General features: G+C 52.4%; 1 protein-coding gene across 1 annotated transcript in view; it reads left to right on the forward strand.

Moving 5' to 3' along the window:
- Positions 1–16,201, forward strand: part of hcn2b (hyperpolarization activated cyclic nucleotide-gated potassium channel 2b) — a gene marked incomplete at both ends in the record, with an annotated part of 52,570 nt that overhangs the window by 2,784 nt on the left and 33,585 nt on the right. Inside the window, 2 exons of the mRNA XM_080537110.1 lie at positions 306–729; positions 7,480–7,641. Of these exons, the coding sequence (XP_080393236.1) occupies positions 306–729; positions 7,480–7,641 (586 nt within the window). The remainder of the gene's footprint in view (positions 1–305; positions 730–7,479; positions 7,642–16,201) is intronic.

The raw sequence follows: 16,201 nt of genomic DNA on the forward strand, positions 1-16,201 counted from the left end.
TCTCTTCCTCAGTGTGTGTCTGTCTGTCTGTCTGTCTGTCTGCGTGCCTGCCTGCCTGCCTGCCTGCCTGTCTGTCTGTCTGCCTGTCTGTCTGCGTGTCTGTCTCTCCGTCTCTCTACCTCAGTGTGTGTCTGTCTGTCTGTCTGCGTGCCTGTCTGCCTGCCTGCCTGCCTGCCTGCCTGTCTGTCTGTCTGCCTGTCTGTCTGCGTGTCTGTCTCTCCGTCTCTCTACCTCAGTGTGTGTCTGTCTGTCTGTCTGTCTGTCTAATCCTCTCTCTGATCTCCCTCTCCTTCCTCCCACTGCAGGTTCTTCTGGGATTTCACCATGTTGATGTTCATGGTGGGCAACCTCATCATCATCCCCGTGGGCATCACCTTCTTCAAGGACGAGACCACCACGCCCTGGATTATCTTCAACGTGGTCTCCGACACCTTCTTCCTCATGGACCTGGTCCTCAACTTCCGCACGGGAATCGTCTTCGAGGACAACACCGAGATCATCCTGGACCCCAAGAAGATCAAGATGAAGTACCTGAAGACCTGGTTCGTGGTGGACTTTGTGTCCTCCATCCCTGTGGATTATATCTTCCTGATCGTGGAGAAGGGCATCGACTCGGAGGTGTACAAGACGGCCCGGGCGCTGAGGATCGTCCGCTTCACCAAGATCCTCAGTCTGCTGCGGCTGCTCCGCCTCTCCAGGCTCATACGATACATCCACCAATGGGAAGAGGTACGTGGCTTGATTAGACAGCATGATAACTAGACTTATTGATGTCTACTGATATTACATTTGGTGCAGTATTCAAGAGTCTTCAATTGATCTGTGGGCTTCTACATTCTCCTTTTTAAATGGATTTTGTTGCGCGTGTTTGAGGGTCCGTACGAGGGTCTGTACGGGGGTCCGTACTTTGAGGGTCCCTACGATACATCCACCAATGGGAAGAGGTACGCCGAGCTCTAGAACTTGTACTGACCAATTAGAGAAGGAGGTAGGGTGGGCAATGTGGCTCTAGATTAGAACATCCAATGACCAATGGGGGGAGGAGATAAGCTAGGCTAAGTGGGTCTGTAACAGATCCTCCCTATACACAGGTTTTAAGACAGCAGTAAGAAGAATGAGTTGCGTTATTGACAACAGAGGGTAGCAGGAGGGAGGCCGTGTGATAAGAGCAGACTCATCCTGTTTAGTTTTTTTGCAGTGCAAGTGGGTTTTTCCAAAGCCTCCCTGTCTGACACAGGCCTCCAACACTGTAAATGGTAAATGGACTGCACTTATATATAGCCTTTTATCCAAAGTGCTTAACAACGGCCTCTCATTCACCCATTCACACACCAATGGCGGCAAGCTGCCATGCAAGGGAGCAATTTAGGGTTCAGTGTCTTGCCCAAGTACACTTCGACATGTGGCCAGCCGGGGCTCGAACCGCCAATCTGCCAACCTTGCGATCATTAGACGGCGGCTCTAACTCCTGTGCCACAGTCGCCTCCCCCCACACACTGTAGCCCCCCAGCATCTGTGAGGATGTGATGTACATCAGCTGGGTGTCGATGCTGTTGCACGTGGTTCTTGGGTGTTGATGCTGTTGCACGTGGCTCTGCCGTCATTGTGAGTGTGTTGAACCCGGCTTGAACCCACCCCAAATATTTAGAAACATCCAAAATGGATGCCAATTAGCAGAAAAGTAGGTTAGAGGGTCCGTGGTGAAAACAAGCGGAATGAAAATCTGAATACATAGAATATTATCTTCTATTTTAACTTTAGGAGAAAAGAATAGGCTAACTAACTAAGCCTATAAAGTAGGAAACAAAATACAAATCCAGAACATTTACATTTTATAAGCTCATATACTTTAACCCGAACCTGACCACCCGATCTCACTGTTATTCTGTATTCCTAAATACAAACCGATCTTGAGCTGACCTGTGCCTCACTAGTGTGTCTGTTGGTGTGTGTGATTGTGTGTGAGTGTTGATGTGTGTGTGTGTGTGTGTGTGTGAGTGTGTGTTGGTCAGCCTCGTCATCACAACATTGGGCCATAGCGTGCAGTCAGAGTGATTAGTTTGACCCTGATGTGACTGGATGTGTGAAGCTGGCTGCTGAGATACGGAGGCGGGTGGATAGGGAGGGGGGGAGGCTGGAGGGGGGAGACTGGAGGGGAGAGACTGGAGGAGGGGGGGGGGGGGGGGGGCGGTAGGGTGGAGGAAGAGGGGGGGAGATAAAAGAGCAGATGAGGTAAGAAAGGGACCAGTTACCCTGGGAGGGTGAGTGTAAGGTTAGGCTGAGCCAGGAAATGATCTTATCATTTCATCCACTGCTTCACAACCTAATCTCATGCTGAATTTGCCACTGGGGTAGAGAAATACTATCTTCTTTGCTACATAGTGACAGCGAGAAAGACAGGAGTTATACAAAGGAATGAACAGACAGGAAAGCATCCTCTAGACGTGGATTCGGGCATCTAATGAGTCCCAGTGATCATCAGCAGTGTCTAGACACAACCAGTGTGGCGAAGCACTCTCTCTCTTCTGCGATATTTCTATATTTCGTGCCCCATAGATCAAAACCAAACGTCCTATTCGATCAGATGTTTATTGAGCGTCCTGTATCTCTGATACGGATCTGAATGTTAATGAGATGTGGACGGTAAAACTGTCTAATTGGGCGGCTGCGGCGCAGGAGGTAGAGCCGCCGTCTAATGATCGCAAGGTCGTCAGACCGGCGGTTCCAGCCCCGGCTGGCCACATGTCGAAGTGTCCTTGGGCAAGACACTGAACCCCAAATTGCTCCCAGTGAGCGGGGCCGGCGCCTCGCATGGCAGCTTGCCGCCATTGATGTGTGAATGTGTGTGTGAATGGGTGAATGAGAGGCCGTCGTAAAGCGCTTTGGATAAAGGCGATATATAAGTGCAGTCCATTTACCATTTAGCTACCATCTACCATTTAATTGAGTACAGAGCTGCAGCCTCTAGTCGGTGACACATACTGTATATGCCACATACGCATACACCTTCCATCTACTGTATAAGCTTCCCCAAAATCTAATAAATATTCTATTTTATTCTATTCTATTACAGTAAACCAGCACAGTAGGAGATTCTGGGTACCCCCTTGTGCGCTAGCTAAGATATTCCATGTTTGGCCCTAGGGTGAACCAACCAAGTCTGATGACTCAGTAGTTAGTGTGTGTTCTCCACTAAATGGAATGGAGCCGTTATTTCCTTGATTACAGAGTGGTAATTGGAGCTAGTCTCGACCCCTAATTATTGAATCAAACTTATGCAACCAACCCGTTCCTCTACGGGTGCTCGGCTGGACCGGCGGCAGCTGCTCTGGGATCAGTGCTCAGTGCACAGGGCTCACCTCAGACAGGAGACACGAGACAAGCCAACTCGCTGGAGCTGAACAACAGAAAGGACACGACTGCAATATTCATCGCCACGTCGTCATCCTAATCGTATCTTAACGAGTCTCGTCTTAACTCGTCGAGTGCCCGAGGGTGAATAAAGTCTCCCAAATAATTGTCAACATTCTCGAGTGCCAAGAGTGACTTTATTCACCGAAAATGCATCAATTGGGATGCTTCATTTTGTAGCCAATCAAAGTACTGTTGCTAGGTAAAACACCAGATAGAACACTTTACGTGGTGTGTGGAGTGTTCTGGAATGCTTTGACAGGGTGGTGAGTTCATGTCCTGTGGATGATGTACCATGATAATGATTGAAACATCGTTAGTAAGGATACAGTCATCTGGCCGATACATCTGCACAATACTGTCTATTTACAGTTCAAAGATTCTAATGAAATGTATCTTTTCTATCTTTCATTACTATGCCCCACTGTTAGAAAAATAGTACTCTATCCAAAATCAATGTCATCTGTCCAGCACAGCGTCAATGCTATCCTTCAGACTTGTGCAGACCATACTGGCGTTCTGAGTATATATATCTAGAAGGAGCCAGCCTGTTTATGTCAGACAGTAGCTCCTCTGTCCTGACCCAGACCCACCCTGTCAGCTGTGTGGCTGACCTGAGCTTGGCTTATATAGCTGTGTGTGTTCCAGCAGGTTCCGCCTCCTTTAACTCAGGCTTGCTGGGAAGAGCCAGGGTAATTTCCTTCACAAAGGGGGACGCGGTATCAACCCTCTCCATCGGACCTGTCACGTTTGGGCTCTGAGTGGATGTTGCTTTTTTTCACGAGCTAGAAGCTGGAGAGAGAGAGAGAGAGAGAGAGAGAGACAGAGAGAGACAGAGAGAGAGAGAGAGAGAGAGAGAGAGAGAGAGAGAGAGAGAGAGAGAGAGAGCGAGGCAGCAGGCAGTCAGTACCTGTAACCCCTCTATAATTGTGTCTGCGCTGGTGGGCGCAGGAGGTCTGTCATTTAGCATGCTGTCATTTCCTCCCTCAGCATACACAACATAATTTACTCATAATTTAATCAGAGCTTATAAAGGACTAAATTAATCTAATTGGAAACAAATTAGAATCTCGTTTTTTTGGGGGGGGATATCTTTGCTATAGGCCTACGGTATATCCGTGTTGTGGAGAGAGACGTGTTTGCTGAGATGAAGGAGGGGGACATAACGTTCCACTGCCTGTGTGTTGTTCAGGTTCGAGCTTCTAGTTTCTAGCTTCTCGTCCCATGGATGTGATGACATGGCCCTGTGCCTGACACATGCCCTGGCGCCATTCTGGTAAATGGTAAATGGACTGACTTATAGAGCGCCTTTATCCAAAGCGCTTTACAACGGCCTCTCATTCACCCATTCACACACACATTCACACACCAATGGCGGCAAGCTACCATGCAAGGCGCCGGCCCGCTCGCTGGGAGCAATATGGCGTTCAGTGTCTTGCCCAAGGACACTTCGACATGTGGCCAGCCAGGGCTCAAACCGCCGATCTGCCAACCTTGCGATCATTAGACAGCGGCTCTACCTCCTGCGCCACAGCCCCCCCATTCTGATGTCGGGAGGAACGTTAGTCATGGACTGTTTATCATGACCTGATTGGATCCTAATCAGAGGGCGAGGCCTCTGAGTGTTTTTTCCAACACCTCCTCCTCCTCCTCCTCCTCCTCCTCCCCCTCCTCCTCCTCCTCCTCCTCCTCCTACCCCTCCTCCTCCTCCTCCTCCTCCTCCCCCTACTTCTCCTCCTCCTCCTCCTCCTCCTACTTTGAGGCTGATAGCCGAGTCATTGCAGGGGGAGGTGGATAGGGAGGGAGTGGGGGCTGGGGGGAGGGATGGAGACCAATTTTGGGGGGAGGGTTGGAGAGGGGAGGAATAGAGAGAGGAGGGATGGAGAGGAGAGGGACGGAGAGAGGGTTGGAGAGGGGAGAGATGGAGAGAGGAGGGATGGAGAGAGGGTTGGAGAGGGGAGAGATGGAGAGAGGAGAGATGGAGAGAGGAGAGATGGAGAGGGGAGGGATGGAGAGAGGAGGGATGATGAGGGAAGTGATACGGTGACTCAGAGCAGAGGCTGGGTGTAGGAGTTAATCGACGTAATTGGCGGGAGAGATGGCAAAGGTTCCGTCGGCTCAGTGCCTCGAGGGCACGCAAATGACCTACGACCTCTGACAAGCCAGTGTGTTAGGATATGTAAGCTGCTGGTAAATGTCCTCAAACAGATACACACCCGACGGCGCAGTGTGAAAAGAACACCACACCATGATCAATACAAGGGGTCATTGGGACCAAACTGAACAGAAACGCGGGCACTGCTGAAGACAGCTTTTTTTTTCCACCGTGGATATTCCACGAGGTATAATGTCAGAGGTACGAGGTATTAATGTCAGAGGTATTCATGTTGTATTCGTTGGAGCTTTAAACCCGTTGGGGTGTGAGGTCTTGCGGGGTGACTGAATCACCTCAATTCATCATCAGATGGAGCCCTGCTCAGTAAACAACTAACTGAGGCCTCTCTCTCTTGGTTGCCTTCGTAGGGGCACGTTTTCTGTCCTATATGCTATGTAGGCCGCTTCTCTTCTCAGGTGGGGCAGCCTTTGTTTTTGGTGTAATTGGGGGACCGCACGGGCCCTGCTTTTGCGACACGCGCACGCACGCACGCACACACGCGCACACACACAGAGAGAGACAGGACCTGGACAGAAGCCAGGCAAACCGACAGCGAGGAGAGTGTTTACGAGGCTGGGACCACTCCGAGAGGGACTATTACTCATGAGTCATGTGTTCTTGTTCTGAACAAACACTCACCTGAGGGGAATCCTGCTCAGAATAGCCCTAGACAGTGTCCCAATACACCTATCAGCACCCTACCTACCTCGTCTGCATGACCAATTCATCACTTCAAACTAAATAGTATACGAGGACGGATATCGGGACGGAGGGAGGGGAGGGAGGGGGAGGGAGGGGAGGGAGGGGTGGGAGGGAGGAAGGGGAGGGAGGGGAGGAAGGGGAGGGAGGGGAGGAAGGGGAGGGAGGGGAGGGGAGGGAGGGGAGGCAGGGGAGGGAGGGGAGGGAGGGGAGGGGTGGGAGGAAGGGGAGGGAGGGGAGGAAGGGGAACGAGGAGCTGTCACCTCACATTTGATTGATTGATCGAGGGCGTGACATCGTAGGTTTTTTCGGTCACGATCGTGTTCCTCTCATCAAAGCTATTAGTGAGTCTAATGAGTACAGGCAATTAGTGGTGTGCTGCAGTTGAAGTGATCTAGTGAGCTTCATTTAGCCAGGCGTGTGAAACATCCAAAGGAACAGTGTTTTTTTGGGGGGTAAATCAACATTAAAATTGACTGAATGATACCTAACCTGATATGACTTCACAATATGATGAGAACTAGAGAAGTGCGTACCGTGTGTTCCCAGAATGCCGTGCGGCGGCTTATTGTCTTCAAACTGAGTAGGCGTACGGGGAGGAGAGATTGTGGCAGGAAATCCGCCTTTTTTGATTGATTGAAAACTTTATTAGAAGATTTGCAGAAGTAGGTACATGAAAGTACATATTACATACAAGGTCAACTAACAGGATAAAAACCCAAGAAAGCCACTGGCTTATTTCAATTGGGGTCCTTGATTCTCAATTCATCGTTAATGAATGCCTGTCTGTCATTACCTCGTATCTATCGTCAACATCTTCCCCCGACACGAAACGACGACTCGCTCATTTCTAGAGGCTTGCCGACGAGAGCTGTCTGCATTAGCTAGCGAGATCTGTGGCAATGATAATGTGGCAATATCCATTCTGAGCCACCCACCCACCTGCTCAAACTCAAAGTGTCTCTATCTATAGAAGACACTCCCCACCGGAAGATTTTTTTCCCCTCCCTTTTCAAAGTTCTCAAAAGCTGGATCCATTAGTTCCAGATGTACCACATTAGCCGGTACGGATGGTTCTAGAATAGGTACTCCTTGGCTTTGTTCACATGGAGGTCCGTTGACGCTATGCAGATGAGTCCTCAGATGTTTGGGTGTATGTCGAGTACCGCTGCTGACTGCTGTCCTCTCTCCACCTCTGTGTGATTGGCTGACAGATCTTCCATATGACCTATGACCTGGCCAGTGCGGTGATGCGCATCTTCAACCTGATTGGTATGATGCTGCTGCTGTGTCACTGGGACGGCTGTCTGCAGTTCCTGGTTCCCATGCTGCAGGACTTTCCGGCCGACTGCTGGGTCTCCCTCAACAAGATGGTGGTAAGTTACTCTCTCTCTCTCTGTCTCTCTCTCTGTGTGTGTGTGTGTGTGTGTGTGATTTGATTTGATTTGATTTAAGGATCCCCATTAGAAGCACACGGATGTACCTCTGCGGTCCTGAACATACAAAATACAGACATACAGACATAATAAATGTAATTGACAGCAGTACAGTGTGTGTGTGTGTGTGTGTGTGTGTGTGTGTGTGTGTGTGTGTGTGTGTGCGCGCGCATGTGCGTTTAGACTATGAGGGGGGATCATCGGGTGCTAGCTTAACCAAAGCCTGCAACCCTTAACTTAGTCTTCCCACACTCCTCACTCACTCTGGTCTCGCTGAAAAGAAGAGGTCCTCTCAGTTAAATTCAGAAGACTTGACGTGGCACAACCAGCTCTCATTCTGCACACGTCTTTGTAAAAAGTGAAGATAGAAAAAGCCTCTTCCACTTTCCTTGCCACTGCTCCTTTCTACCCCCTTCTCTTCTTTTTCCCACACCTTTGTGATCCTCTCTACCCCTCCTCTCCTCCTTCCTACCTACCCCCTCTACCCCCTCTCCCCTCTTCTCCTTCCCACCCCTTACTGATCCTCTCTACCCCCTCTACACCCTCTCCCCCTCATCTCCTTCCCACCCCTTACTGATCCTCTCTACCCCCCCTCTTCTCCTCCCCACCTACCCCCTCTACCCCCTCTCCCCTCTTCTCCTTCCCACCCCTTACTGATCCTCTCTACCCCCCTCTCCCCTTACTGATCCTCTCTACCCCTCCTCTTCTCCTCTCCACCTACCCCCTCTACCCCCTCTCCCCTCGTCTCCTTCCCCCTCTACCCCCTCTCCCCTTGTCTCCTTCCCACCTACCCCCTCTACCCCCTCTACCCCCTCTCCCCTCTCCCTTCGTCTCCTTCCCACCTACCCCCCTCTACCCCCTCTCCCCTCGTCTCCTTCCCACCTACCCCCTCTACCCCCTTCTACCCCCTCTCCCCTCTCCCTTCGTTTCCTTCCCACCCCTTACTGATCCTCTCTACCCCTCCTCTCCTCCTTCCCCCCTACCCCCTCTCCCCTCGTCTCCTTCCCACCTACCCCCTCTCCCCTCTTCTCCTTCCCACCTACCCCCTCTACCCCCTCTCCCCCTCTACCCCCTCTCCCCTCTCCCTTCGTTTCCTTCCCACCCCTTACTGATCCTCTCTACCCCTCCTCTCCTCCTTCCCCCCTACCCCCTCTACCCCCTCTCCCACTCCTTACTGATCCCTTCTACTCCTTCCACACCTGTGTGATCCTCTCTACCTCCCTCTGCTCTCTCTCTCCCTCTGCTCTCTCTCTCCCTCTGCTCTCTCTCTCCCTCTGCTCTCTCTCTCCCTGTGATGTCCCTGGACTCCCAGGTGACAGCGCACGCCCACCTGCAGACAGACTCATAGAGTCAGAGGAAGCTGTTGTGAGATAAAAGACAGGAGACACGTACTGCGGCTGCACACCTGCCATACGCGCACGCACACGCACGCCCGCACACACATACACACACACACACACACACGCACGCCCGCACGCACACACACACACACACACACCTACTCTCTCTCTCTCTCACACACACACACACACACCTACACACTCTCTCTCTCACACGCACACACACATACACCTACACACTATCTCTCTCACACACACACACACACACACGCACACACCTACACACTCTCTCTCTCACACACACACACACACACACACACACACACACACACACTCTCTCTCTCTCACACACACACACACACACACCTACACACACTCTCTCTCTCTCTCTCTCTCTCTCTCACACACACACACATCTACACACGCTCTCTCTCTCTCTCTCTCTCTCTCTCTCTCTCTCTCTCTCTCTCTCTCTCTCTCTCTCTCTCTCTCTCTCTCTCTCTCTCTCTCTCTCTCTCTCACACACACACACACACACACACACACTCCATTCTCTCCGCACTGACATCAAGGCAGAGGTAGTGATCTATCAGCCCTCACCAGCCCCAGTAAAGCCATGGCAGTCTGGCTGAGCGTGCAGCGATAAATTGGTTTTGAGACGGGTGAGGCCCGGCATTACTGAGGACCAACAGAGAGGCACACCCCAGAGATTCAACACTCTGCTTTGTTCCTTAATCTGTCGAAAACAATTACTTTCTTCCATTAACAGGAAACAGTGACAACGGATCCCCTTGTGAGGTTGGCGTTGCTACTTCAGAATAACGTCGCCGGTCCCGCACTAAGGAAAGGTTTCTTTTGAGTGGCCTTTGTTTTAATTTAGGGATTGACATTTCGGCTTAAGCCTTCATTAGTGTTGTCCTTTGCCTTGCTACGTACGTAGCCCGTTCAGAACAGAATCACGTGTGTCGGATTTGATCACGATTCTTTATTGCCACGTGACACGTCGGTGAAACAACACAGGAATAGACTTACCCTCTCGAGAGGGCGGTTCAACAACTTTGCTATGTGGACATCAAATGCTAGTGTTTCCTGTGCTGTTTTAATGACATGGTGTATGGTGTATCGTGACGTTATTATAAGGTTTTGTCAAAATTTAGTTTTTTACATAATCTGATCCATTAGGTGTTTATTAATGCCTGTGTGGTGTTATTTTTAAAATGTTGACATTTTTTAGTTAGTAATTCATAAAATACAAAGGTTCCATCTCACAAAACATAATGGAATGTAAAAACGTTGACGCTCAATATCTCTGAACTACCCTAAACGGAGATAGAACCATAGAAGCTCACGGTATGGTGTATGCAGTGAAGGGCCTGATTGGTTTTGATTGGTCTTCCTGCTACTCAGCACTCAGCACTCAGCAACATGGAGGTACACTGAGCTGGTAGCTAGCTGCATGCTGGGTTGTGACGTTCCGAATCAGTGTGAGTTCCATGGCCCGGAGACAGCAGAAGGAGGGACGGGAGGGGAGTGAGGGAGGGGTCGCAGGGCCCACTGGGAGCAGTGTGTGTCTGAGGCCTTCAGCACCAGATGGACTGGAGACCCCCACAGCAGTGTGGAGCAGTGAGCACACACCAGGCAGCTCTACGTCAACAGTCCTGGAGGAGGGAAACATTCACGCTAGCAGTGAGCACAGACTCTCTGGGTCACAGTCACTCACTGTGAGCTAAGTGTGTTTCACCCTCCGTCTCCTCCTCTTCCCTCCCTCCCTCCCTCCCTCCCTCCCTCCCTCCCTCCTCCCCTCCTCCTCATCTCTCCATCCCTCCTGTTTTTGACATGGTGGTAGGGTGTGGCGTAGGGTGCTGCTGCGTGTTACTTTCTACCACAGCAGCCATGGCCTCTGGAGGTTCCGTTTTAAAACGGTCAGTAAAAACAAAAACAGTCTCATCGCTGCCGGTGGCACTTAGTGGGTGGGTGCGGCGTCTGAAATATCTGTGCTATTTTCAAAGGCTTTTAAAGATTTCTCGACACACATGATGGCACTTTTCAGGCTTTTTCAAACCCTCTGCTTCCAGCTGCGTCACCCTCGCACAGACATGACAGGGGCTGCAGAACCCTTTTTTCTTTTCTGTCTTTTCTTCTCCTTTCCTTTTCTTTCGTCTTTTCTCTTCTTACAAATGGCCGACGTCGATGCCTGCGTCGTTTGGCCTCACGTCCCTTTTGTACCCGGCTGAAAATAGAGCCTCCGGTCTTGTCGTTGTCCCCGTCTCTGTGCCCCCACGCCAGCTTCCTGAGGACTGTCGTCCCCAGGCGGGCCCGGCGAGCGGCGAGCAGCGGACAGCGGGCACACAGGCGGCCATCTTCCCCCGCAATCAAGGTCACACGGTCTCCCCCGGAGACGGACGGTGGCTTCAAAAGGAAGACGCAGCGTTAAATGATCTGCCTCCCTGCCACTGGAGACTTCTGCACTCTGATTGGCTGCCTGCCTCCTGCCTGCTGCCTCCTGCTCCTGCTGAATCCACTACTCTCACGCCAGCCCCTATGTACTCCCTGTGGTGCTCACGCACGCACGCACGCGCACACATTCACACACACATATACACACACACACACACACAACCGCACACGTGCACACACACATACACACACAACCGCACGCGCACATTCACACACACACACACACACACACACACACACAACCGCACGCGCACATTCACACACACACGCACAACCGCACGCACACACACACACACACACACACACACACACACACACACCAACTCTCACCCCCACCCCCCCACACACACCAACTCTCACCCCCCCCCCCCCACACACACACACACAAACACTCACACTCACGCTCCTGGGCTTTGCTAGCTTGCTAATTGAGACTCAGGTGTGTGAGAGAGAGAGAAGGCTTTAGGCTCCTGTGGGGGGGAGAGAAAGAGAACAGGAGGTCATCCACAGAGCCCCCAGTCCAGCATGTTTAGAAACTCCCCATGACCTGTAAGCGATACAAACAGTGGTGCGTTAAGCCGGGCTTTATCAGGACAGCATGCTGATCAAATTAATATCAAAAGATGTCACCCCCACCTCTGTTATGCAAGCGAGTGCTCTGGCCAGGTGGTTCTGGGTCTCATGTACCTTAGTCCGGACGGCTCACAGATCAATGGAATTAGAATAAAGCCCTGGCTCCTCTCAGTATCCATCTGGGCCGTGTGATCAAAGACCCCAGGTTGCCTAATCCAGATACCAGGCCAGCGCTTTATCCAGCTAGAGGACAGAGGGGAGCAGAGTTACTCATAATACACTGTATATGCACACACGCATACACATGCACACACACACGCACATGCACACGCATGCACACGCACGCACGCACACAGGCATGCACACGCACACACACGTGCACACGCACACACACACACACACACACGGCCACGCACACGGCCACACGCAAGCACACACACACACACACACACACACACGCACGCACGCACACACACGCGCACATGTACACGCACACACACGCACACACACGCACGCACATGCACACACGCACATGCACACACACACACACACACGCACGCACACACACACACACACACACACACACACACACACACACACAGACAAACAGTGCCCCACTGGAAACTCCCCCCCTGCCTTAACAGCTAATAAGGATATCCTCCATTTATCCAATTACTTAATTCATCAGAGTGGCATGCTGGCCTGTCAGGATGCATAAGGGGAATGGATGATTTGTGCATATCAGATGATGAAGTGTGTGTGTGTGTGTATGACTGTTTTCATAATGTCAAAATGCACTGATAGTATTTATGTCCTTTAGATAGTATACATGTGTGTGTGGACATAAATAAAGCATTTAAAATGTGTGTGTGTGTGTGTGTGTGTGTGCGCATGCTCATGACTGTCAGACCACCGTCTCTCTTGATCTCAGTCCCCTGCAGTAATGGGCATACCAAAAACGCTGTATCTCAACCCCACCCTGCTCTCTACCTCCCCCTGGCCCCAGGACTAGCCAAGCTGCCCCCCATGCGCCGTGTGAGGTTGCTGCGAAAGGGAAGGATGGGAGAGAGAGAGAGAGCCTCCTGCCAACCCCCCTCTGCGTCTATGGAACGGAGACAGACAGGCCACTTAGAGGTTAAACAGGAGCTTAGAGGCAGAGCAGAGAGGGAGATACATTGATACAAAGCCAACCCCCCCCCACCCCCCTCCTGCCCCCCTCAACACACACACACACGCACACACACACACACACACACACAAACACACACACACACACACACACACAAACACACACACAAACACACACACACACACACAAATACGCATGCATGCACGCACACACACACAAACACTCACTTTTCACCATTTCCCTCATACCCCGCTTCAGGATCTTGGAACAGAATCTGTGTTGTTCATCTATGATTATGCCATCCCGCATCGTGCCTGGCCCACATAGCATGAGCACTCTGCTGTAAATGGATTATGTACCATTAAGCATGTTTTCCCTCGACGGTTTGGCAGGGAAACATGTTAAACCCTACGAATAGGAGGAATACTCTTTTTCTGTTTGGTTGTTTTCGCTGCTGGCGACCCATCCTTCCTCTCTAACCTTCGGATCTTCTCCTTGTAATCTATCTCTATGCTTGTCATGGTTCGTTACGGAATATAGAGTAGAATAGAATTGTGTTTGTGAGAGCTAAAAGCAGAGCTAGACTAGACGCTAGGCACTGAGGTTATTGCTGTGGGGATTGGGGTGTTGGGAGGATAGTCTCTCTCATCAGATCACAGTCTGGCTCTGTATACCTGTGGGCATAGATGTACGTTCTCTCTGCTACTAGATCAGCGTCACTGTCTGTCAGAGCCTGGGTGTGAGGCAGTAGTACGAGTGGAGTGCCCCTGCGCAGTGGGTCAAATACGATACGTGAGGTTGGAAACGGCCCAGAATCAGACCCAGTCCCAGTCCCAGTCCCAAATCGGGACCCCAGACCCAATACCAGTACCACACCCACTCCCACACCCACTCCCACACCCACACCCACACCCACACCCACCCACACCCACACCCACACCCACTCCTACACCCACCCACACCCACACCCACACCCACTCCTACACCCACCCACACCCACACCCACACCCACACCCACACCCACTCCTACACCCACCCACACCCACACCCACACCCACTCCTACACCCACCCACACCCACACCCACACCCACTCCTACACCCACCCACACCCACACCCACACCCACACCCACACCCACTCCCACACCCACCCACACCCACACCCACACCCACACCCACCCTCACACCCACACCCACTCCCACACCCACCCACACCCACACCCACCCACACCCACCCTCACACCCACACCCACACCCACCCTCACACCCACACCCACACCCACACCCCTCCCACACCCACACCCACACCCACACCCACACCCACTCCCACACCCACTCCCACACCCACACCCACCCACCCACACCCACACCCTCATCCACACCCTCATCCACACCCTCATCCACACCCACACCCACACCCGCACCCGCATCCACACCCACTCCCACACCCGCATCCACACCCTCACCCACAAAGCTGGATGAACGACGTTGTAAATTGTGATCAGTAACAGCGAGCGGGCGGAGTGTGAACACCTCCTCTCCGCCTCCCCCTGTCACATTCATCACAGGCCTGCTGACTTGATGTGGATGCACTTTCTCTGCACTCGCCCCTTTTCTCTTCCGTGTTGTCTTTGGTCCTAGCAGAGTTGTGGCACCCTGGGCTCGTAACTCAAACAGGCCTGTCTGTTATGGGTACTGTACATGTACATCTGACTCAGAGAGAGAGAGAGAAAGAGAGAGGGGGGTGTGTGGGGGGGGGCGGGGGGCGTAAGTGCTGTCACAGTTGAGGAGGTGATGCTGCAGACTAGATCCTCTGCTGTATGGCTGCGTGTGCGTGTGTGTGCCTCCGTGCGTGTTTATTGCCGTGCCAGGGCTCAGAGGTTCTGCTGCTGCTACTGCTGTTGTTTGCCCTGGCGGGCAGCTCTGTAGCCAGGCGGGCTCTGTAGCCAGGCGGGCTCTGTAGCCAGGCAGGCTCTGTAGCCAGGCAGGCTCTGTAGCCAGCATATCAGTGGGTGACAGAAGAGCTGCAGCTCTGTCTCTTCAAGACACCCGAGCCCAGAGGAGGTGGTGGTGGTGCCGGGGTTTACACTGGGGACATCTGGGGCTGAGACTGAGAGGCTAGGACTGGGAAGAAAGCTGGAGTTTGGTTTGGTTTCGGGGACTTGCAGCTGGTGCCGAGGCGGGGCTCGGGACTCTGGCCAAGCCTGGAGTGAGGCTACGGCTAGCACAGCGGAGTGAGGCTACGGCTAGCACAGGGAGTGAGGCTAACACAGGGAGTGAGGCTACGGCTAACACAGGGAGTGAGGCTAGCACAGGGAGTGAGGCTAGCACAGGGAGTGAGGCTAGCACAGGGAGTGAGGCTAACACAGGGAGTGAGGCTAGCACAGGGAGTGAGGCTAACACAGGGAGTGAGGCTACGGCTAACACGGGGAGTGAGGCTAGCACAGGGAGTGAGGCTAACACAGGGAGTGAGGCTACGGCTAACACAGGGAGTGAGGCTACGGCTAGCACAGGGAGTGAGGCTACGGCTAGCACAGGGAGTGAGGCTAACACAGGGAGTGAGGCTACGGCTAACACAGGGAGTGAGGCTAGCACAGGGAGTGAGGCTAGCACAGGGAGTGAGGCTAGCACAGGGAGTGAGGCTAGCACAGGGAGTGAGGCTACGGCTAGCACAGGGAGTGAGGCTACGGCTAGCACAGGGAGTGAGGCTAACACAGGGAGTGAGGCTACGGCTAGCACAGGGAGTGAGGCTAGCACAGAGATTGAGGCTACGGCTAACACAGGGAGTGAGGCTAGCACAGGGACTGAGGCTAGCACAGGGAGTGCCGTATGAGGACACTGCCGTCTCTCTGTTTCTGTTTCTCCGGGCCGAGTGCCCTCTAGAGACCTCATCTCATTCCTGTGCAGTTCGGCAGAGGCAGAGGCACCTCCCTCCCGTTCCCCCTTTTCCATAACTCAATCCCATCTCCGTCCCTGTCTGTCATCCGGCTGTCACATTTAGA

Source organism: Nansenia antarctica, assembly GCF_963989245.1.
Source record: "Nansenia antarctica genome assembly, chromosome: 7".
Classification (NCBI taxonomy): domain Eukaryota; kingdom Metazoa; phylum Chordata; class Actinopteri; order Argentiniformes; family Microstomatidae; genus Nansenia; species Nansenia antarctica.